General features: G+C 33.9%; 2 protein-coding genes across 6 annotated transcripts; both read right to left on the reverse strand.

Annotated features, from left to right (window-relative positions):
- Positions 1–522: 522 nt before the first annotated feature.
- On the reverse strand, positions 523–13129 carry LOC130813902 (E3 ubiquitin-protein ligase UPL7). Of its 5 annotated transcripts, XR_009042256.1 has the most exons (16): positions 12880–13128; positions 12657–12779; positions 11459–11699; positions 10165–10751; positions 8050–9018; positions 7630–7961; positions 6881–7159; positions 6541–6793; positions 5249–5419; positions 5052–5144; positions 3624–3731; positions 2457–2573; positions 2152–2241; positions 1910–2011; positions 824–923; positions 523–728 (listed from the first exon to the last, which is right to left on the reverse strand). XR_009042256.1 is itself a non-coding variant. In XM_057679810.1 (15 exons), exons 1-14 carry the CDS (start codon positions 12901–12903, stop codon positions 1928–1930), a joined length of 3471 nt encoding a protein of 1156 aa, XP_057535793.1. In that variant the 5' UTR covers positions 12904–13128; the 3' UTR covers positions 523–923; positions 1910–1927. The 5 variants fall into 5 exon arrangements, 1 of the variants encoding a protein (XP_057535793.1); XM_057679810.1 differs by having other exon boundaries at positions 523–923; XR_009042257.1 differs by lacking the exons at positions 523–728; positions 824–923; positions 1910–2011; positions 2152–2241 and adding an exon at positions 2680–2844 and having other exon boundaries at positions 12880–13129.
- Positions 13130–14235: 1106 nt separating this feature from the next.
- On the reverse strand, positions 14236–17681 carry LOC130813162 (uncharacterized). Its single transcript, XM_057678920.1, has 4 exons — positions 17461–17681; positions 15647–15905; positions 15373–15567; positions 14236–14722 (listed from the first exon to the last, which is right to left on the reverse strand). The coding sequence occupies exons 1-4, from the start codon at positions 17553–17555 to the stop codon at positions 14327–14329; spliced, it is 945 nt and encodes a 314-aa protein (XP_057534903.1). The 5' UTR covers positions 17556–17681; the 3' UTR covers positions 14236–14326.
- Between the last annotated feature and the right edge of the window lie 6594 nt (positions 17682–24275).

Consider the following 24275-nt stretch of genomic DNA (forward strand, 5'->3'; position numbering starts at 1 on the left):
AATTGGTCCTTGTTTGCAGACATCATTCGTAAAATCACATTGATAAAAAGCGTGAATGATAAAATGAATTGCTTCACTTTGATACCAAAGATTTAAAAATCTTCGGCTCCATAAAAAATGGACGTCTATGTAACAAGACCGGCTGTTTTATATACTAGTACTAGTATAGATATTTCTTCTCATTTTGTTGTTTTGGCAGCTGAGAATCTGGGCTTTTCCACATACCCACCATCTTAACTTAGCAGAGCAGCAAGCGGAAAGAAACTTCAAAATTACTATACTACACATTAATCCAGTGTTACACCGAAAGGATGACAGTATACAGATGATCAGAATGCTGATATTCTCACGACTTCTTTCAGTAAATTTGTTCAGGTTTTTCTCCGTTCCCTCCTCCAAATTTAGCCTTAATGATTTTTTAAAAAGAACTTCATAAACTAATAGTCAAACTAGCGAGTTTTAATGTCTAATGTAACTTGCAAGTGAATGAACCCCCATGATCATGTGAATAACAGAACAAACTAACGGTGTTAAAATATATACGCAATATTTAGATAAAGCAGCAGTTTCACAACAATGAAGAAAATAGTGGGATGTTCCTTTAATTTCCATCTTTCTGTTTATGTATCTAAGCCAATGCAATTTCGATGTACTTTTACAGACAGTATATGGCTCAGAGTAAGGAGTACAGCTTACCACCAATGGGATGTTTGCCAGCAGCCATTACCCTATAGAGAGAGGAGGAAGTAATCAATGCGACGAAAGACTGAACCCGGATGCTCTTTCATTCAACAGTAAATAAAATGGTGTGACACGCTCTTACAGGCAAAACTTGCAGATTTGATATTCGTGGTCTTTGACATTTATCAGCCTCTCCTAGACATGATGGCAAATCTCATTGAAAATGGTAATTTCTCAGTAACCTGCATGGAGTACGATAACATATAGTAAATTTCCTCAACATAGGAAAATTTGGTTCACTATGAGCAAAGATTGTTACGAGTACGGCTATGCAGAAAATTGAAAATTCATAAGATAATTTGGTTAGTTATAAATTGAACATGGGTGACCTTTTCTTTATATTATTTTGAAGTTACTAATAAAAGATGAAAATTACAAAGCCTCCAGTGATCAAATCATAGGATTGAGTCCCAACTTTTACTATGCTCTATAATATATGCAAGTTATTTCATGTAGGCTTCTTCGAAGCAAGGAAAGCTTGCTGCAGAACAGGGACATCAGTAGGACATACTCCAACGCCACATAATATGTTTTTTAGGACGGGTTTTATCTCTCTGAAGCTGCCAACAGTGTATTGGCCAGTGCTCTTCTAGCTCAGCGATTTCCCCTGATTAGTTAATTCATATCTGTGTTTGACTTTAGAATTGTTCATCTAAGCTTCAGTCTTTGCCCTTTGACTACCATTTATTACAATCTACTATTTATTATTTTCATTTTCTCTGTTCCATCTAAGCATTTTAATATATAATGATTCTCACCATAAAAGTCATTTAGATGGGTTTCCTGGATAGAATATCAGGATTATGCTATGTTCAGGAGGGAAGATGACCACACGACATTGACACACACAGTTGGATATTAAAAACTTCTACGTCCGAGTGAACTTGCTACATTTACATGTAGCATACTTTTCAAATTTTGGTTTGGGAGAATAAGACAAAAAATTTGAATTGAATGAATGGTATTAAAAGAGAGAAAAATATATGTGGATGAGAATTTATAAGTGTAAAACATTTTCATATAAATTTATTTTCATAATCTTGAGCAAGTATGTTCATCTTCTTGAGTGATGGATTCATTTGGATTTGCCAAAATAGTTTTTATACACTAGCAGCTGCAGAAATGAAAATTTTCAGTATGGAGAAATATGAAGGCAACTTAAACCCACCTGAATCCATTGAAGTACTCAAGAAAGTTCAAACCCTGCATTTGAGTTGATAGCATACAGAAGCTTCGCCCTCAATGTACTAGCTCGTTTATACGTAGGAAGCTATAACATGTAAAGAGAACAACAGGAGGGGAAAGAAAAGAATAAATAAGAATCAATTAGGTACCAAGATGAATACTGGCAATATCAAATATACATAGCAAAATTTCAGTATACTTTTGAGTTTTGACTTTGTAAATCACCTTTAGAGTGTTGTAGCAAGTAGAAGCTGAAGGTAGACGCTCCACATCCTGTCCTCCAAATGCTGCCCAAAGAGGCACATCGCATGCAACCTAAGATTGAACAGCACAAAAAGTATCTTAATCACGTATAAATATTATGAAGAAAAGAAAAACGTTTGCATAGATAAATAATTAAATAGTGTACCCAATTATTCAACATCAATTTACCACTCTGATGCATCAGTACAATGTAGCGAAAAGGAATGCTTTGATGCTTAATTTACAACTTATGAATCCAGTGTGTTCATTAAATGTTGTTGGAATACCTTATGAATGGTAAAAGTTGGATGTAAATGTTTGAAGCCAAGCAATGGAGCACGTGAACAACTTGTAACAAACTTAAGAAGCATACACCGTTCTGTTGGTTCAAAATCTGTCATGACCTGCTATGAAGAAATGATGCAAGTTACACACGTAAAGTCACAACTTAAAAATCATACGAAAAATTAGTTAATTGCAGATACAGAAAACATGCAATCTTGGAGTTACCTTCCTATATCAGTAATCATGATGAAAATGACACTCATTTCTCCAATTCATGAATAAGAACATTTCATATCAAGGTTAAGCAATCAACATTCACAGCTCACAATGTTTTCAATGCTCCTTGAATGATGAACTAGATCCGTTCCTTTTCCTATAGTCATCAAACAGCTAGCAAAAGGAAGGGCACAATGTATGGTCACCATATTTCAGATTCACATAAACAGTACATGTAAATGTCATTTGTTCACACAAGCGAACCACCCCCCTCCCCCCTCCACCAAAAAAAAAAAAAAAAAAAAAAAAACCTTGTAGGTGGGAGCCACTTAATGGCTTTGGGTTATGGAATGTTGTTTCTGTTGGTTTACCATAAAAAATGCACCAAACACCCCCCCCCCCCCCTCCCTACAAATGCATACTTATTTCCTCCATCCTAAATTAGTTGCAATATAAGGTTTTTGCTCATCTTGTTTGGATTCTAGGGTTGGGCAGATAAAGGTGGGGTTAAATAGCGTGAATGCAACGAAATAGTGGCAATTAATCAAATGCATGTAGTGAATGCATTGAAGTAGGGTTGGATGAAATGTACTAGATTAGGTTTAAAGGTTTAATAAGTACTTATCATATAAGTAAATGTCGCAACTAATTTGGGACAACTCAAAAGCAACAAATCGCAACTAAACACAAGGAGTATGTATTTGTTGATGAGCACCTGCAGATTTTTCCGGTATCTAGTTGCACTAAAAGATATAGTTTTTGGTTCAAGGTCAGAGATTCATAGTGCACATCAAACTTTGAGAAGATGCATGAGAACACGGATAGTCCTCTGATTCTTACCTTACTATTAAGTATTAACCAATGAAAGTATAGCCAAAGTGCAATCGGAAACAGAATCATTCACGGGGAGGACAAAATGAAACAACAAAAACACAAAAGCAAGCTCAATGTACCTCCCAAAAGAGTTTTACAGTCCGACTTCCCTCAGAATAGCCACCTGTATACCTTGTATTCTTCCTCAGATCATCGACATTAATATCAATGTTGCCACCTGAAAGCAGCTGTGGAGAATCCATCAATTCCTTGTTTAAATGACAACCACAAACCTGAGATTATATAAAGGTCTAACACACCACGGATCCAAATCTCACAACAAGCAACAATTATATATGCATGGAGTACGCAATGCATGTCCATACAGATTTAACCTGAAATTGTTGTCAATTTTTATTCCGTGGTCCTTGATTTCACGCTGCGGGAAAATGATAATCGATGTGTGATCTGAATTATTTTAACTCAAATCCGAACTATATCTAAAGTTAATCCACCCAAAGTGCCAAACCAATACTAATTCAATTAAAAACCCGAGTTGAACCAATGTGTGAACATGTAACTGAATTGTAACCAAGATGAAATCATATACTAGTATACTATTTGGAATGGTGGATCTATTGTAAGGCAGCCGAACAAGGCTTGGCCCCCTTAAAATTTTTGGGTAATGTAAGAAACCAAAATATTGCCCAAGTTTTACTTTTAAAAGATGTGGTTTCAGTAAGAAGCATAATTTTTAATCAAAAGTTGAGTTCGAATGTTGGCCCGTATATCATTCGGCTCAAGATTTGCCACTGATACTATGATAGGATCCAATCCAAGTCACTGCAAACCAAAAAGTAATCTATTCTGAAATTGAACCAAACCAGTACTTAGGTGTCCTTTACATGTATAGAATTCGACTATCTAATCTGAACCCGGAGAAAGTACAGCTCAAAACAGACTACCAACCAAGTTCATTCTTAATCAAACTGGATTTTACCCAATATACAACCTAAGTTAAAATATAGTGCAAAAACAAGGCCGCATCACCATACCTCTACCATATAGGTTTTTGAGTTGATCGCGACTAAAATATAGACCGCATTGACCGCAAAAGTATCTGTATTGATCGCTAAACAATAAAAGCAAACCCAAAACCAAACCGACATGATTTTGATATGAGCCAAGCCTACTCCAAACAAATAAAATTATATCCAACCATAAGCTACATTGCTTTAATCGTAACCAACTTTGACCAGATCTAAATCCAAAATAAACCTAAAAGTTCCACCAAACCGAATTGCAACCTACTCAAACCCAAAAAAAAAACCACAACTCCAAGACCAGAATCTGCCTACATCAAACATTATTGACAAGTCAATCCAAATGTCAGTTAACCAGCTCTCTTAAAATAGAAAAGAGAACCAGCATAAGAAAGATGTCCTAAGCTGCAGTTCATGGTTGTTCGCAAACCACATGGCAGTTAATAAAGAATATAAATCTGCCACATTTCAAAAGTATATACTTAAACATGTTCAATCATCAAGAAGCATAAAATGGAATAGTACCTGATTGAATTCACTGGCATTAAATAACTTTAGCCAGGAAGGTGAAATGAGATCTGTTAATCCTCGGAAAAATGCATTTGATAGTGGCAACATCTGCATTTTAGATCACATCAAGTTCTATAAGTTAAATAAATGCATTTCCATCAACCATCGGTCCTGAAAATTGCAATCAGTTTATAGCAGCCAATTTTACATACCTGCCGATTGAGTTTATAATCTGCCATAGCATGAATATATTGCAACTTATTCTCATTGGTTACTAAAGTATCCTTGCCACCAGGTCTAAGCTCAATTATGTGCCTTTTCCCCAATGTTTCCTCAGTGATGGTAAAATCAAGGGAAAGTTCCTTAACATCACCTTCATAATTCTGCACACAAGGGTACATCACAAGTCACGAACCCACAGACTTGGTATTCTTTTGTGTTTGAATTAAGTACATCCAACAAATAAAAGAAAGCTTCCTTTATCACCTGTCTCACTGTAAGTAGGATCATCAACCTAAATGGTGTTAGCATCTATCCCATGATCGCAAGTCAACACAAAACAAATGGACAAAAAACAAAAAGAAAGTAATTGGCCGGCTAACCACTAACCATTATTTCTCTATTTTTACCTACAAAAAGCCACAATGCCACACTTGACCAAAAGTACAAACCAACTCACATCAGTTCTAGCACATTTACCCACTTCTTCCTTAAACAATCTCCTGAAAGTTGAAGCACCGAGTATCCCAACTGATAGCCCCAGCATCAATAATCGCCTTCATTGTCAATCATTCACTACTTAAGCAGATTCTGCAAATAGTGCCCCCTTCATTCACCCATTCAATTTTCATCTTCTACATAGAAAATGGAAATGTTGAGGTAGAACCTTTCATATGAAAGATATACCCCAAGGGAAAAAAACATTTTCCAACTCCACCATCCATTTAAACTCCTATTTCTTATACTCAATGATCTTATAGACATAACCAACACTAAGATGATATTAAGAGTACAAACCTTCAAGCCAATAATCATGGATCTTATCACAATGACAAATTGGAATAAATGGCGAACAAAAGTGCATTCCAAGCTTGCAGTACAGGGACATGTTAGTTAACAACAGCAGGTTCAAGCTCCTAACTCGTAAGTCGTAAATGCCAGCTGAGTGGTGCTATTGTGCAAGAACATCTCAAAGGTAAATGTGAAAACTGCCTCAATGGAAAACAACCCTATCTAGTCCTTAGGACTCTCATGGTTTTGGACTGCCATGTAAAGGATTTATGTCCAAAGAAGTCCAAGAAGCGTATCTTGGGATATTGGAAAGAGTATTCTTAGGAGACTCTAGGTAAGTGAAATTCAGTTCATTATCACTTTTTGTCTATTATATGCTCTTCATAATTGTGCTACTTAAGTATTATATATAAATAAATACTTCAGATGTAATTTAGTTGAAAATCAGGCAGTAAAAGGAGTTTGAATAAATATTAAAACTAATTAATCTAACCTTGACGTACAACAGATTCCGATACAGCTCTGGATCAAGTGAAGAGAGTTCATCAAGAAAGCAATACCGGCCTAAAAGCTTTTGGACAAAAACATGTGAAAAAGAATAATCCAACAAGATTCCTTCATACAGAGCTTTTCCAACAATTCTTCCAACAAATTCAATCATCTGGATACCATTATCTTGAAATCTTGCAGCGGTATTAGGGATTAACAGTCTCTCAGAAGTTGAGGTCTGAGCAAACAATCCATACCTTTGGATCAAAATTCCAAAGCCTTGGGTTAACTTAAATGAAAAGAAAGAATTACATCAAATAAAGACAAGCAAGCAAACAACTTACTGTGGGTCAAATGCTGCTTTTGAAATGTCAGTTAAGAATTCCTTGGATAAACCACCATAGTCCAGGCCAGCCTCAGGAAGGCCACACTCACTTACAAAAGAAACATGTATGGATGATTTTAACCTTGTTCCCAGAGAATTCAATTGCTGGAAACCATCCTCAATCAAATGACCCCTACGAATTACAACCGCAATGGATCGTACACCAGGTGCGTTAAGTTCCCCAGCCATCCTACGAGAAGTCTTGTCCATTTTGATGAACTCTCTAAACATCTGAACCCTGCCAATGAGGTGAATATATAACATATTCACACAAAAGATCAGGTCATCAATTAGCAGGCCAGCATGTAATCCCATAAGGTTAGCATGTAAATCTAAGGTAAGTAAGACTCAACCAAATGTTCTTATGAGATCCAACTATTTTTCATCCCAAAATCAAACCCACCCACCCCCAAAACCCTTTCTCTCTCTCTTCCTTGTAACACACCAAAAAAAGGCAGGGAAACCACTAAAGCACACCAGTTTATAATAATGCACACAAACAAAAGACTGAAAAGGAAAGAGTTCAACAAGACTATCAGAGGCCTAATAATTTAAGGTCATTTTCAAAAGTTTATAATAGTGCACACATCTCATGCCTAGACTCATTTTCATATAACTCCTAATTCAAGGTTGAGAAAGAAGCAAAAAATAAATAACGTCGAAGAAGCAAATGCTTCCAAAAGCAGAGAGAGATTAGGATCTGCTCACCTTTCTTCAAAGGGGTATACATGCGGAGTGACAGTTATAAATGAACCCATGCTTGGAAAGGTTAAACCATCATCTGATCTAACATCTGACTGAACTTCATGTGTCCTAGCAGCCAAGGAAATTGGAGGTCTACTCTTACAAGCAGGTGCAAGCCACAACGCAGGAGGGCAAAATTGATGTCTGCAGTCCCTTTCATATAGCATTTGTAGACATCTCGATGCTGCATCCATAACCGGTCTATTTCTATCAGCTGTATTATGGAGCAAACCATTGTAGACCAGTGTATTTAGTATTGATGCAATCTTGCGCTGCTGCTTCAAGGAGAAAGGAACCTGGCTTGTTACAAAAAGATGCCCAGAATTAGTAGGGAACACATTTGGTAGCAAGTAAACTCTTCAATAAACTATACAGAACAGTTACCTGTTTCTCATAGAATTCTACATCATCAAGAACCAATAACAGGTGAGCATATGTAGCACAAAACAGATGAATTAAATATAAATTTTCCTTTGAAAAGCTTTCAAGACCACATCTTAAAGACACAACATTCCAAGTATCATCTAATTTGGTGTCTCGCATGCTGTCCCCAGATTGACAGTCAATCCCACCAGTGCTTGTATCTGCATCTGCCTTGGATTTACCACTGAATTTATTCAATACGCTAACCCATCTTCCAGCTCCATCTTTATTAACCTGTTTTTGTTTTCTCTTTGAAGTCCCAGAAGATTTATATCCATACGCATTCGCAACGTGGTACAATTCATTTCTTAAAGCATGACCTGCTTCAGGAAATAGAGCATGTTCCAGTGCTCCCCAAATACTGACCAGAAATCCAGGAGTAAAAGACAGCATATTAAGGACTGGCAATGGACCATGCCTCAAATTCATGGCTGAATATAATCTGATCATATAAGAGTAACAAAGAGCAATATCAACCAGTTCCAAAACTTTAATGTGTTTATAATCTGATTTTGATTTTGGGGAATTTCTCTCATCAGTGGAAGACTTGCTATTTGCTATGACCATGAGTTTCGCAAGATGCCATTGCTGACAAACTGGTCTCAGCAGGTCCATGTAATTGAGGGATTCTGAGGTCATCTCCGCACCAGAACTTCCATCATCCATCAGTTCTTGTCTTTCCTTTCGTGCCAATTGATTGTTCTCAATCTCAGTAAGAAACCTATCAGCGAGGACATTGAGCGTACGAACATATCCAACAATGTCTATGCCATCAATAAAACTACTCGATTCAATGGACTCATTTTTGCTCCATGTCACAAGGCTTATAATGTTTGAAAGAGCCCACCCAACACAAGGTATACCATTAGAATGTAATACTCCAGATACATCCATCTTTGAGTACTCAATCAAGATCTTTTCATTTAAGATCTGCCATCACCTGCCATAAAATGATCAGCTTACTGATGTTTTGCAATACAAGGTAGTATATGACAATAGTTAATTCAAGTGAACCTCTTTCTCAGTTTAGAAATGCCATTTACAAAAAAAAAAGAGGGAAATGGAAAGTCTCTCATACTCAAGAAAAACTTCACTCTACATTAAAAAGGTACACAATAGGATGATGAACAAAACACCAGTAAACAGAACATCATTTTCATTCAAGTGAACATATTCTTCACAACTCCAAAATTATTATCCGCACCCCCCACTTGTGAGCGTTTAACAACATACCCAAAAGAAAGGAGTCTATATATCAATGTAAGGAAAGTTAGAATAAGTCGTCTTGATAACCCATCAAAAATTCAAAGGAAAACTTGTAATTCATAACTGCAAAAAACTCAAAAATCCTACTGTAGAGCAAATGAAACCATAGTTGTCATTCGAAATGACAAGAGAAGTGAGCCAAAAAAACACAATTTAAAATATCTCCACCTCTAGCAAGAAACAGCTTTTTATGTTAAGGTACCCTAGTTTTAGAAGAAAACTTAAAGAAAATGGAAACCTCCATTACCTTCACTTATCCTGCAATAAAGAAAAGAAAAACACAAGGACACCCACCACAACCTCTACGATATAAGACAATGACTTCAACACCACCTCAAACCTACCTTCAATAACATCAACCACTTCTCTAAATCATCTACTTTCTTCCACAATCACAAACAATTTATAAGCACAAGACTGTGCATTACACAGGTCAAAGACTACAGTCTTAACTCTGAACCCCTTCAATTTGCCACAGTTTTCTTTGATTTGTTTTGGTTCATGTAGTCAACCACATATTGTTAGAATAAGGCTTTGGGCTTTGGCATTGTTGTTGCGGTTTTCTTTTTCTCTACAGTTTTTCCACTTTTTTTGTCTCCACCTTTTCATTTGACATATTGACTTGAGAAATATCATAAGAGCAAATGTTGCAAACAAAAACGAATAGAAAGAATATCTCAAAGTTTCATCCACCACTGGTGTTTTTGGAAAAGATGAACATATTAGCAATTTCGAAAATGTGAAGCTGAGACAGCTATTGCAGGATTATAAGAGTGTCCAGTTATATTATCAGCAGACCCTGTTACTCACCAGGAAAGTCTCTAAGCATGGCTCTAGAGTAGATTTATGCCTCAAAGCACGCAGAAGTACAACTGGGATACGTTGAACCAGCCAGGGTACTGTAAGTATGAATAAGCAATACTGCTCTGCAGCACATTGCAGATCCAGTGGAAAAGAATCCTGTTCATTTGTGCTGAAAACTAAAAACGGTCGCAACACTAAAGTTATAACACTAGCAGTAATCAAGAATTTATCATCCTTCTGGACAACACTTTGTGGAGAACAAGAAGCCTTCAATTTAGTCATGTATATGCCAATAGACCTAAATAAACCACTTTTATTACTGCCAATAAACGTAATCAAATCCTTCACTGTTCTGTCTGCATCCTCGCGTTTTTCATCAGATATGCACTTCCAGCTCCTTGAGTCAGTAAGGGTCATAACCAAACGCATCAATAATGCAGTGACTGCAACAACTTCAGGACACCCTAAAGAGTAACTATCATAGTCCACAAGTATGAATGAGCATAAATATACTAGCTTTTTTACTTGGTAACTCCACATTCTTTGCTCCTCAATTGTACCAATTGCCAATGAGCAGAAATTTGTATCTAGGTCTACACAGAAACAAAATGGTATGAGAAAACTAAAACAACAATAACATTTCAGCGACAAACTACTTTGTTTGAATCAGAAAGACCAGAAAAACGAGAATAAAGTTGTGATAGTACCAAAAATGAATGGAAAAAGACTAATATATGGACATTAAATACTCCTTTAACTTAAGCACATAAGCTTTTAAATATATTTCAGACATGTTAAACTTCAAAACACAAAACACTAAGAATAATCAAAAATGCACCCTTACATAGCTGTGAATAGCGAAATCAGGACAATACAATTACTATAAAAAGTTGATGAAATGGATCCTTTTCCCATTGTGTTCACGAGATGACAAAGACCCATGCTCTACGGTTGATGAATAGCCATTCTTGTCAATACTTCTCAACTCTAATGTTTGATCATGGCTAAAGGAAATTCAGATATCTAATATAAAATTACTCCCCTACCAGGGCTGTCCCATGATATGCAGTTCTAATTTTTTAAGATTGAATAACCATCTCAAATAAGAGTTAGGACAATATACCAAGATGACAAAGCATCAAAGTGTCGCCTCAATTGAGAATTCAGATGGATTACCACCACCCAATGCAGACACAAACTTATCCAAACTGTAAAACTACATCTATAAACTTTCGTATACCCCTTTAAATAAAAAAAATGACAAACATGCCAAAATAAGTCTAACAGATAAGGTTATCACCTGTTGAATTTAAATTTTCCAATAATATTACAAAGCATCCGTGCATAGAGTTCACAGTCTCAATTTGGACAGTGCGCTTTCTGAGATATCGGTGAATGATGAAAAATAGGAATGGCCTCAATAAAGAGCATGAAACCCAGGTTTTCTTCATTAGCCCAGAAGCATCATGCATTGAAATGTCCCATTCCTTTTGAAGCTCCAATGCCACCTTCATCGTCACAATGTACCGTCTCCAAACCCTCTGACAACATTGAAGAAAAAGTTAGATCAATCAAAATGTCTCGAGTACTACGTTCACCAACGACACAACATATGCAGATCAAAATATTTTCAGATAGAAGTCAAAACACAAGAAAGTCAAAGCCCCTAGCCTCATAGGCTCATAGCTTCTTCGACATATTCTATTCATGCTGAATTCCTTTAGAGAATACATCATTCGGGGCCAAATCTTTTATAAGGACAAACACTATTCCCAACATAAGCAAAAGATAATATGATAATAAAGTTGCTAAAATTAAGATTAATGCCAGTAAAATATCAGTTTATCAATAACTACGGGTAATGCTACAGCAAGTGTGAAGACAATTGACTACTTATCAGCATCTCTTCCAGAATTTAATTGAACTAGGTTCAGTCTTCTACAATTGACTACATTGTTGCCTCTCCAAATGATAATGCATTAGATTGAATTTTGTAAAGAACGAATTCATTGAAGTAGAACAAACATGACTATTAAACTTGTCATGAGATTATGCTACCAAATTATAAATACCATCACCATTTCCACCATTGACACCGACAACCAAACAGACCATAAGTGTCTCTCACCTAAGCAAGGAAAGTCAAATGTAGTTAATCACGCATCACCCACTTGTTCAATTACTCTATCTATTACTCACACGACATGTCATCAACATTGACCACTAACAAGCGCATCCCATCAAGCTCCAAATTATAAAATGCACCGAAAATCAATCAGGCTTTCATCCATAAACAATTGAGATGAAGCATAATCAACCCTCTCAGAGGCCTCATTTTCCAATCAAAACCCAGAAACCCCCACTCATAATTTGGGCTAATTAAGCTATAATTTTGACGAGAAACTGATGCAAAGTAGAAGCAAATCAAGACCTATTAACAATCAACAATTACTAAATTGCCTAAATGCCATTGCAATAGAGTCAAGTAGATGAAATACCTGGATAAAGAGAGCAGCAGAACTAGCTCGCCTGGCAAAATTTCGGAGTTCCCTTTCATGGGAGACTTTTTCAAGTAGCTCAACCCTTGTAATTTCCTTGGTACTTGCTCCTCGCAAGGATACCTGATTAGTCAACATTCAACACCATTATTCAGATCAGAATGTATCTTGAAATCTTTGAATGATTGTATCTGCCACAAGAAAGGATCGCAAAAGATCTTACCTGATGTTTTCTGGGATCATCCATGGAAACGGGATCATGCGATCATGTCAATTATCAAACCTGTCACTTCTTCCCCTTTCGAACTTTCGTATTGGGTTGTTAATTCGGTTGGTTTTGGAGGAGTTTGAATTCGGATTTGACAAGTTAGGTTTCGGAGATTGAATTTATCGGAGGTGTATCTTGTATCTTGTCTAATCTTGCATCTTGTCTAAAGCCCTTCTATTATTTATTAAGGTCTAACTCGTAATTCTCCATCGAGGTTGATTTAGGTTGCTTATATTAGTCAAAGATCTATCATCATTATACATAAATATTCCCACCTATTTATTCATTTTTGGATATTTTTTTATTGGATCAATTTATTGATTATGTCTCATTTTTATTTTTGTTATTTTTTTTTATTATTTTATCCTCACTACAACAACACATATAATCATTGCTCTTTAAAGAAAAAGAGAGATTTCCATCCACTTTTAAGTGGTCTCCTAATCTTCCTAGGTTTTGGTGCAAAACCCAAATAGCCCTTTATCTATGAATAGGAGGGAGTATTTCACTCGCAAACAAGATCGGGATAGTTGAAAATAATGGACAATCTATATTCGTGCTCTCTTCATAGAGAGTACTCGAGTATTGTGGTAAATATATCCAAAAAGTAAGAATCCTACATAAAGAAAAATATGAATGATTACGTTCTCTTATGAGTAACACTTGCAGAAAATCAGCACAAGCAAAAAAAACTAGGTCTAAAACAATCCAAAAAATTACGATGAGTTTGGATTTAATTCGATCATTCTTAGATACCCTTTAGATTTAGATAACTTATAAGTATTTTAGAATAAATTGGATTTTGTTGAATTTGAAATGGATTTTAGCATTATGAGTTTGAGTTAAGTTTTTTATGATTTTGAATTTGGTTTGTCTTTAGTTAGGTTTATGGTTTATTTTGAGTTTGATAGGAATTAGATTGTGTCATCTCACGACTACGCTTGTTTATTTGAAATTTTTATAGGTTATCTTATTTTATTTTAGTTTAAATTTATATTTAGCATTGAAAATTTTCAAGCGAAGCATTTCATGATAGAAGTATATGTTTTATCAAGAAACTTGTTTCAAAAATTAAATTGTTATTTAAAATTGTCATAAAACAAGTGTCATCATAAGTATATACTTAAAATATGTGATCAAGGCATTTATACTTGATATAAGGATTTTTCTCCAAATGAAGTCTATATTAATCTAATAATAAAGCACTTTAATAAATTAATCGCTTAACAGAATAAGAAAATTAAATTACTCATAAAGTTAATATAACATGAATTAAAATAATTTTTTCAAAATGCAATAGCAAACCTCAAATACTATTATATCTCTTTTGATAAATTTGTTCTAACATAAATTTTACAATCAATATTAAAAGACCATTAATTTTAACATCAAATCAAAGTATTTAAAAACTTATTTCACGTCTTTCAGCAAAAAATTTTCCACTTGCAGGTTGTCCAGGAAGCAAGGCTAGCCATACAGCGGTATCAGCAGCATCTTCAACGGATATATTTCCATGCCAACCTGTCATTGCTGTTTTAACCCAACCAGGACAAAAACAGTTTATGCAAATCTTTTCACCTTCGGGATTATCTGGTAATTTTTTAGCTAAAAATCTTGTGTAACAATTAATAGCAATTTTTGACATTGAATAATCAGTTTGTGTTTGGGGCCATCCACCAGATGTCCATGTTCCATCTTTTACTTGCTCAAGAAATGTTTTTAACGTATCATCAATCAACTCTTCTGTCAACAATTCGTCATTAGATAATTGCTCTCTCAATGCATCATTGTCAATTCTCTGAAATCATTATTCAAAATTTTTATGTAAATGCAAAAATTGAAATAAAAACTTAGTCGTATGTGGTTTGGAGTTAAATATTTTCCTCGAAAATAATTTTCATACTTTTCAATTGTTTAGTTCGATGCAAGATTTAAAATAAAATTGAGGTTTTCTTATATAGCTCGTCTCGGATGAAACGGCCTCATAATTAGACCATCTATTTGAGCCGGTTTAATTCGCACGTGTAACAATTTGGGTTTTTTTTTTATTTTCTGGGCATTTTTCAATTTTGATCTTAAAGGTATCAATTTTCAAATTTAATACCTTTAAGGTCAAAATTGATAAATGCCCAAAAAATTAAAATGTTGTTACACGCAAAAATTAAGCCGGCTCAAATTGACGGTCTCATAATAAGACTGTCTCGTCCAAGTTTTTGTGTTTCTTATAACCGACATCCTACGATAATTAGATTGAAATTATTTTCTCCGCTCCTTTTCATCTTAAACTTCTCATCTATATCATTATTGTTTCATAGTTTCCATCAAAACACACAAAGATATTTTTCTTTTCGTTTTTCATTTGAAATATACTTTTATTTTTCACAAAGATTCTTAAAAAATTTAAACCAAATATTCATCCTCAATTAAAAAGAAAATTATTCATCTTACACTTTTTTTCCCATTGAGCCTGCCAAGCCTTGAACTAACATTCACAATACGAGCACCAGATGGAGAAGGCCTCATCAAAGGGATCATAGCATCAATAACATGTTTAGTGCCATAATAGTTTGTGTTAATAACTTGCTCCGCACGCTCAACAGAATTTTCCGATCCAACATTAAAATTAACGCCTGCATTGTTTACCTGTTTTACAATAAATTCAATTCTCAGATGGACGGACAGAGTGAGTAATAATAAAATTAAAAATGAAAAGATTAATTACCAAAATATCAAGACCACCATGAGTAAGTTGAATCCAATCAGCAAAATCCTTGATTGATTGTGGATTAACAATATCTAATTGATGGAATTCCACAGGCAATCCAACCTCTTGTAAGACTTTAACAGCCTCAATACCAACTTCAGTATCTCTTGAAGTGAGTACCACTGTCATTCCATGATTAGCAAGTTGTCTTGATACCTCAAACCCAATTCCTCTATTTCCTCCTGTCACTACTGCTATTGTATCCGTGGTCCACCACCTAAAATGCAACAAAATACACTATCAATACAGGATGCTAGTATATGTTGTCATTTAGAGCGTATAATGGTTATCGGAAATTAAATTAAATAAATTAATTTGAGAATGTCCTAAGGTTGCAAAGTTTATGTTTTTAGCAAAAAATAGTGTTCACGGATAGTGAAACAACTCACGGCTCGCAAGAAAGAAAAGAAAAGCTACTGTTTTGTGGAAACAGCAGGTCACGCCCCGCGAGTTTCACACTGTTTTGCGGATTCTTCTTTGAAACGTTAGCTTATCCATTTGCTAGTTATAATGTAACTACCAACGGTTAAATATGGTTATATTAACCGGATATATTAGGATAGATTGATTGAAATACGACATTAGATCGTGAACTAATCTTGTGTTTCATGGAGTAACATGTTGCATCGTGAAAAGGTGTAAGCTTGTGTGGTTATTTTCTACGTGCAATTTCGAATTTCTTTTCTTCTCGAGCACTCTACATAGAGAACTTGCAATCCTCGATTGTAATTTTCCGTATCTTCTTCCATTTAAGTTTTCCTTACATCATTCTAATATTCCGTGTGCTAGGAATTTAGTGTAATTCTTTGTATCTCAGAACATATTTTCGGTTTATTCCTAAGCACCGTAGTAGGAAGGAAATGATGTTTTATAAAAGAGTATCTCGCCTAGAATTAATATCAAGTTCAAACAAAATCTTCTTGTTACTTGGTTCAGGATTGAAGATCGGTTTCTCGGAGTTCTCGATGGTGTACATAAGTATGGTTCTTAATAGTCATATGTAATTTGTTTCCTTCTACAAACTTGTAACTTTATTTTATTGTTTATTCAATAAATAAAGTAACATTTTACAACAGTATAAGATGAGTCATCCAATAATTATTCATCTATGATCATGTAGATATACAATTATGATCCTTCTGTTACACAATTTAATATTAATTTTTTTTTGAAAATATAGTTAAAGGAATTTGAAAATTGATGAAAGAAGAAGAAGATGCATTAAGGAGAAGGAATTATTATATTTTAAGGAAATAACACAAGGGTAAAAAGGAAATTTTTCAAGATAACGGAAATATATTTTTTTTTTTGTTCATAATATTACTGTGGCTTAATGTTTAAAAGTAAAATGCTATTTTGTGAAAATTTTTTAAAAACTTGCTTATCATGTAGAATATCTCTAAATTTTTTTCCTAAGATTAATTAATTGATTGAATTGTTCTAGTAAAAAAAATGAATTAACCATTGGTTTTTTCATATTCTAAACCCAGTCATAGAAAAGTTAATCAATAAATTCAATTAAGATCGGTAAAAAAAATAATATATTGAATGTTGTAAATGTCAAATGATATCAAGTATTAAAATTATTAAAAGTTTAAGCAAAAAAAATAAAAACTAAATGGTCGAGACATCAAATAGAAGTAATATATAATGGAAAAAAATTTGTAAATCTCAAACCAAAAATTAAGTCTCGAGAAAAGACTACAAAAGAATAATTTAATCACTCTTTTAAATTAGAAAAATATAAAGCAATATTATCAAAACATAATTACCGGCGATGATCGGAATAAGGAATGGTACGAAGCAAAGAAATTTCTTGAAGCCTCTTTTCACGACGCTCTTTTGAACGCTCTTTTCCTCCTCCCATATTTTATTAGCGTTGTTATTATTTGCAATAACTAAAGATAATTTTTATTAGAAATAGAATAAATAAACTGAGAAGGGTAATCAAGAGAAAATAATTCAATTATTCATGGTGCTAAATTTTCCTTATCTATTTCTTTTTTGAAAATATTTTTGTTATTTTTATTCATGACACTTGTATGAACTTTTTATGAGGATATATTGTCAATGGTGGTAAATTTTGCTTATATATTTCATTTGAAATTTAGAATTTCTTGATATATTAACCATCTATTTGCTTTTTTTTTTTTTTTTTTTTGATGGATATGTAATGGAGTATATAAAATAATTTGATGGATAAAATATAATCCATAGTATCACTGTATGAGGAATAATTTGTACATTTGACAAATTCAAGTTTATTTGATTAACGATAATGTTAATTGTACTCCTTAAATGAACAGACAAACCAAATACAATAGATAAATGGGTCGGCTATTCATTAGGCTCGACCCATCCGACTCGAAAAATGGGCGGGTTTGGACAACATCTTTTAAAAAAATTAAAATTTTGACGGGTAATTCCCAGTCACCAAGATAAATTGGCGGGTAGCGACACCAAAAAATACCTGCAAGTATACCCGCCCGCCCGCTTAGTTTAATTATTATTTATTAAATAATTAATTCAATTAATTATTAAACTAGTACTACTACATGACTCATATCCAACTTTAGTAATTAGTACCATACCCAATTTTAGTTTATTACTACTTAACTAGCCCTAAGGTTTGCTTCTTTTAGACTTTAAAATTTCTAATTCTATCGTCTACAATCAATATTTCTAACCCTCAAAGCACTAAAGCAGTCGACTATCAAAGTTCAAACAAGTAGCCGACTGTGCCATCTACATTGAGTATTCATATAATTTGAGTATTTTGATACTTTATATGTATTTGGAGTATTTTGGACAATGTATTGTATTTTAATTGTTATTTAAACATAACTTTATAATTTGTATTATATTTTTAATTTTTATATAAGAAATACCTGCCTACCCGCGGGTCTTGCCCACTTTTAAAATGAGCGGGTAGCGACAAAAAAATATGCCGACAATGCGGGCGGGCTTTTGAATATTTGAACCCGTATGTAGATTTTTTAGGCACTACCCAATTGAGAAACTGCAAGAATTGCAGTAGAAGAATCAAGATAATCTTGATTGTACAAGATGATTCTCAAAGAAGATTAAGGGGAAGAATTTTATTGATTAAGAATGTAAAGAATATCTCTCTAAAAACTAAAACAAGAGTCTGTATATATACAAGCTATACAAAAATAAAAATGAAGAAAGATCAGAAATTTTGTTTAAGAAGAGGTGAGCTGGCAACCACTATGTATCGCCCTAATACCCTCCCCTCAAGATGGACATGAGGGATAGTGAAGAAGTCCAATCTTGGAACAAAGAAAATTATGCTGAGCAGCCCCTAATGGTTTAGTCATCAAATCGGCTAGTTGTAGAGTGGAAGTGACATGAGATAAATATATAAATTCAGAGACAACATAATTCCTAATGTAGTGACAATCGAGTTTGAGATGCTTAGTTCTTTCCAAGAAAACTTCATTCTCAGCGATGTACTGTGCTGATTTGTTATCACAGAAAGGAGATATAGGTTTTGGAACATAAACAACCAGATCTTGTAATAAACCTTCCAACCAGACTAATTCACTAGTTGTCTGACTCATAGACCTATATTCAACTTCTGTAGAATTTTTGGAAGTAACCTTTTGCTTCTTTGTCTTCCAGGAAATAAGGGACTGACCAAGAAAAACACAATAACCTGTGAGAGATTTGCCAGAGTAGGCACAAGTTCCCCAATCAGCATCACTATAAGCTTGTAGTTGAAAATCAATGTTGAAACTGTAAGATAAACCTGTATTGAGAGAACCCTTAAGATATTTCAGGACATGTAAAGCAGCAGCAAAATGAGGAGCCCTGGGAGCACTCAAAAATTGACTAAGTTGCTGTACAGAATAGGAAATATCTGGCTTAGTCATGTTCAAATATAGGAGTTTCCCAATAAGTCTTTTGTATATCTCAGGATTTGCCAATAAACCACCAACCAAAGTACTAAGTTTGAGACCTTTGGGCAATGGAAAAGGAGAAACTTTGCAATTTTCCATTTTTGTGTCCTGAAGAAAATCAAGAATGTATTTTCTTTGATTCAAAAGAATCCCTTCTGAAGTTCTATGGACCTCAATACCAAGAAAAAACTTTAAATCACCCAGGTCCTTGATAGTAAAAGCCTGGTGAAGTTGAGATTTAATATGAGAGATGATGAACCTATTTGAACCAGAAATCAAGAGATCATCAACATAAGCAACAATGACAGTAAAATCATTGCCATCTCTTTTAGTAAACATTGAAAAATCTTGCTTGGATTGAACAAAACCCAAAGAATGAAGCAGAAACTTTTTAAGTTCAATATTCCATTGTCTGGAAGTCTGTTTAAGACCATAAAGAGATCTTTTCAATTTGCAAACTTGACCAGGAAGAGCTTTAGAATACCCTTGAGGAGGATGCATATATATATATATATATATATATATATATATATATATATATATATATATATATATATATATATATATATATATATATATATATATATATATATATATATATATATATAGCCATGTAAAAAAGCATTGTTAATATCAATCTGTTGAATACTCCAGTTCTTAGCAGCAGCTAAGGCAATAATTGTTCTCATTGTGGTGAAACCTTGCAACTGGACTAAAAGTGTGTTTATAGTCTTTCCCTTTTACCTGTTTATCACCCCTGGCTACCAACCTAGCCTTGCATCTCTCCACAGATCCATTAGGTTGAAATTTAATTTTGTAAACCCATTTGCAACCAATAGCAGTCTTATCAGGGGGTAAAGTGGTTAACTCCCAAGTATGGTTATTTTCTAAAGCTTCAAGTTCTTTGTTCATGGCACTGATCCATCTAGGGTCATTTTTAGCTTTATTGTAAGAATTGGGTTCATAAACATATAGCATGGAAGAAAGACTATCTAAATCTACAGAAGACATATTTTGAAGAGAAGGTTCTGTATGAACATTAAAAGATAAGGAAGAGGGAGAAGGTATATCTTGTGGAGTAGTTAAAGGTTTGATGATAGGAATATTGGTAACAAAATCTTGATTTTTGGAAGGGAATGTTGGAATTCTGGAGGATTTTCTTGGAGCAGGAATGAGAGGAGAAGAAGAAGAACAACAATCAGGGGAAGCAATGAAGTTATTGGACTGATCAAAAACATATGTAGAAGAAGGATTAGTGGATTGAGGAGAACTGGAAGAAGAATTTAAAGGAGGATTAATTGGAGGAATATGCTGGAAAAGAGGAGTATCATCAAAAATATCTGATGAAGGAAAAATAGGCTCAGTTTGCTGAGAAGTAAAAGTAGATGTGTGTTGTTGTTTATAAGGAAAAATATGTTCTTTGAAAATAACATCTCTGCTAAGAATAATTTTGTGTTGATCCAAATCATACAATTTGTATCCCTTCTGAGCATAAGGATAGCCTAGAAAGATGCATTTTTTAGCTCTAGGAGCAAATTCGTCAGTAGTTTTGTGAGCAGGATAGCATAATGAACCAAAAACTTTGAGATGATCAAAATTTACAGGTTTGTTCATGAGTAATTCATATGGAGTTTTCCAATCCAAGACAGAGGTTGGCATGAGGTTTATGAGATATGTGGCAGTCAATAAACAATCACCCCAAAATTTAATAGGTAATCCAACATGAAATCTTAGTGTTCTAGAAACTTCTAAAAGGTGCCTGTGTTTCCTCTCAACTCTGCCATTTTGTTGAGGTAAACCAGGAAGACTCCTTTGATGTATAATACCTTTTAAAGCAAAAAGAGAACTACAAGATTCTTGGAAAATTTCAGTACCATTATCACTTCATATGATTTTAACAGTGGTGTTAAACTGATTTGAGACATAGGCAAGGAAAGTAGATATTATATGAAACACTTGGTGTTTGCTGTGAAGTAAATGTGTCCAAGTGGTTCTAGTGAAATCATCAAGAATAGTAAGAAAATATGTGGCTCCTGATAAGGAAGGTGATCTGTATGGACCCCAAAGATCAATATGAATCAACTCAAAAGGTGCAATAGCATGAGAGGATGAAACAGGAAAAGAAAATTTATGATGTTTCCCTAAAATGCAAGATTCACAATGGAAATTCTCATTATTATTATTATTATTGATTATTACATGAGGAATATGTTTCATAGTAGAAAAAGAAACATGACCTAATCTTGCATGAAGTAAACCAAGATTAGAAGAAGAACAAGTTGTATTTACAACAAGCTTATTAGGCGGAACATGATATGAAGAAGCTGAAGGACACAAAAGATATAAGCCTGATGTTCTCACAGCAGTGGCTTTGACCTCATTAGTTGTAAGGTTCTGAAATATACATGACTGATCAGTAAACTTAGCAAGAAGATTGTTATTATCAAGCAATTGTCCAACAGATAAAAGATTATGTTTAAAAGAAGGAACAAACAATACAGAGTAATATCAGAATTAAGTTTGATAGATCCAGAATGAGTAACAGTGTTTGTTGAACCATCGGGTAATCCAACAAGAATAGGAGAATGCAAAGAGTGGAGAGAAGAAAAAAATTTAGAATTAGAGCACATATGTTCAGAAGCACCAGTGTCTATAATCCAAGAATTGGCAGGAATATTTGGAGAATTAGAATCAACATGAGAAACAAAAAAATACCTGCAAAATTCACATTTTCATAAGAAGAAGTAAGAGGATCAGTAGAGATGGAAGATTGATTCATGCATTTAATGACCTCCTTGCATACTACTAATAACATTTGAGGATCAATAACAGAAGAAGACACCTTTCTTGAGGAACCAGAACCAGAACAAGGGACAGATCCAAGAATGCCAGTATTATCAACATGAACATTTGCAGCTGTTGTAGAAACGGATTTAAACTTCTTGTTTGCATACCACTCAGGGTAGCCTATAAGCTTGAAACATTGATCAATTGTGTGACCTTTGCCTTTACGATGCTCACATACTCTTTCAAACTTAGTTTTCTTGGAATCCTTCCTCATACCAGCAGAATTATCAGGTTTGAATTGATGAGCAGCAAAAGCACTGATCTCACTGGATTGACTTGTATAAAGGTTATTTTTATGTTGTCTCTCAACGGATTGAAGAATGTGATAGACTTTATTGATGTTAGGTAAAGGATCAGTACTAAGAATGTTTGTCTTAACTTGATCATAGGCAGGGTTAATACCAGAAAGAAATTGAATTAACTTCATTCTATTATCAGCATCTAAGATTTTTTTAAAAATTCCACAAGTACAATCAGTAAGAACTCCACAAGAACAATCAATAAAACCTTCTAGGTCATGAATTTCATCCCATATTCTCTTCTTTTTAGCATAATATTCAGTAATGGAAGATTCATTCTGCTCAGTAAGAAAAAGAGATCTATGTAGATCAAATAATTGAGGTACATTGCTTTGGCCATACCTATCTTTAACTTCCTTTCATAATTGACAAGCTGAATCAACAAACATGAAAGTTTCTACAATACCTCTCTCCATGGAATTGATGATCCATGATCTCACAATGTAGTCATTTCGGATCCATTTCTTGAAATTAGTGGAAGATACATATGGCTTGAGAAGAGTTCCATCAATAAAACTCTCCTTGTTTCTTGCATATAAAGCCATTTTCACAGATCTACTCCAGTTTACATTGTTAGAACCCGAGAAAACAAGAGCAACAATTAAATGTTGTGAAATATCAGAAGAAGAAAGGAAATAAGGATCATCAAAATTGAAATTCACATTACTTTGAATTGGAATTTCAGCATTATTTGTTATCGGGATTTCATCATTGATTGTTATAGGTGTTTCTACATGTTTTGAAAATGGCGTTTCTGAAGCAGCCATTAAAAAGATGAAGAAGAAATCAGAGGATGAAGAAAGAGATTAAAACGGAAGCAGTAAGAGCAAGACTTGCTCTGATACCATGAGAAACTGCAAGAATTGCAGTAGAAGAATCAAGATAATCTTGATTGTACAAGATGATTCTCAAAGAAGATTAAGGGGAAGAATTTTATTGATTAAGAATGTAAAGAATATCTCTCTAAAAACTAAAACAAGAGTTTGTATATATACAAGCTATACAAAAATAAAAATGAAGATATCAGAAAGTTTGTTTAAGAAGAGGTGAGCTGGCAACCACTATGTATCACCCTAATACCAATCTACTACCCAACCAAACCCTACCATAAACAACTCTAATATATATCTAAATTCTAACCTAAGCCTCAATTCAATCTCAAATAAAAGATTTAACTAGCTTACTTACATTTTTTTATAAAAAAAAAATTATTATAAACAAAAATGTTAGTAAGTGGAGTATTTAATTTTATTTTTTTTTGGTAAGTATTTGATTAAAATTATTTTAATTCTTAGTAATTATAAAATTTAAGGTTATACACTAAGATCATACAAGACCAACTTAAAAACACTCTTAAATGCGGAAGGACTTTCTTTGTGGCCATAAGAGGTCCAAAAAATATTATCAAAATATTACTATTACATTTTTTATAATAAAATGGTGTAGTTCTATGGTTAAGACAATAGTATACTTTTTTTTACAAAAAGTTGAGAATTTAAATCTTAACCCACTCTATTGGAT

This window comes from Amaranthus tricolor, chromosome 5 (genome assembly GCF_026212465.1).
Source record: "Amaranthus tricolor cultivar Red isolate AtriRed21 chromosome 5, ASM2621246v1, whole genome shotgun sequence".
In the NCBI taxonomy this organism is placed as follows: Eukaryota; Viridiplantae; Streptophyta; class Magnoliopsida; order Caryophyllales; family Amaranthaceae; genus Amaranthus; species Amaranthus tricolor.

What these genes read in the sequence shown, in the direction of transcription:
- LOC130813162 (XM_057678920.1), bottom strand. Translation starts at nt 17,555, where the DNA reads ATGGGAGGAGGAAAAGAGCGTTCAAAAGAGCGTCGTGAAAAGAGGCTT. An exon ending in ATGGTGGTCTTGATATTTTG is followed by an intron (nt 15,568 to 15,646) that starts GTAATTAATCTT and finishes ATTGTAAAACAG; the next exon opens with GTAAACAATGCAGGCGTTAA. An exon ending in GGCTCAATGGGAAAAAAAGT is followed by an intron (nt 14,723 to 15,372) that starts GTAAGATGAATA and finishes TAATGATTTCAG; the next exon opens with AGAATTGACAATGATGCATT.
- LOC130813902 (XM_057679810.1), bottom strand. Translation starts at nt 12,903, where the DNA reads ATGGATGATCCCAGAAAACATCAG. An exon ending in CATGCTTAGAGACTTTCCTG is followed by an intron (nt 9,019 to 10,164) that starts GTGAGTAACAGG and finishes AGGTGATGGCAG; the next exon opens with ATCTTAAATGAAAAGATCTT. An exon ending in GTATACCCCTTTGAAGAAAG is followed by an intron (nt 7,160 to 7,629) that starts GTGAGCAGATCC and finishes CCTCATTGGCAG; the next exon opens with GGTTCAGATGTTTAGAGAGT.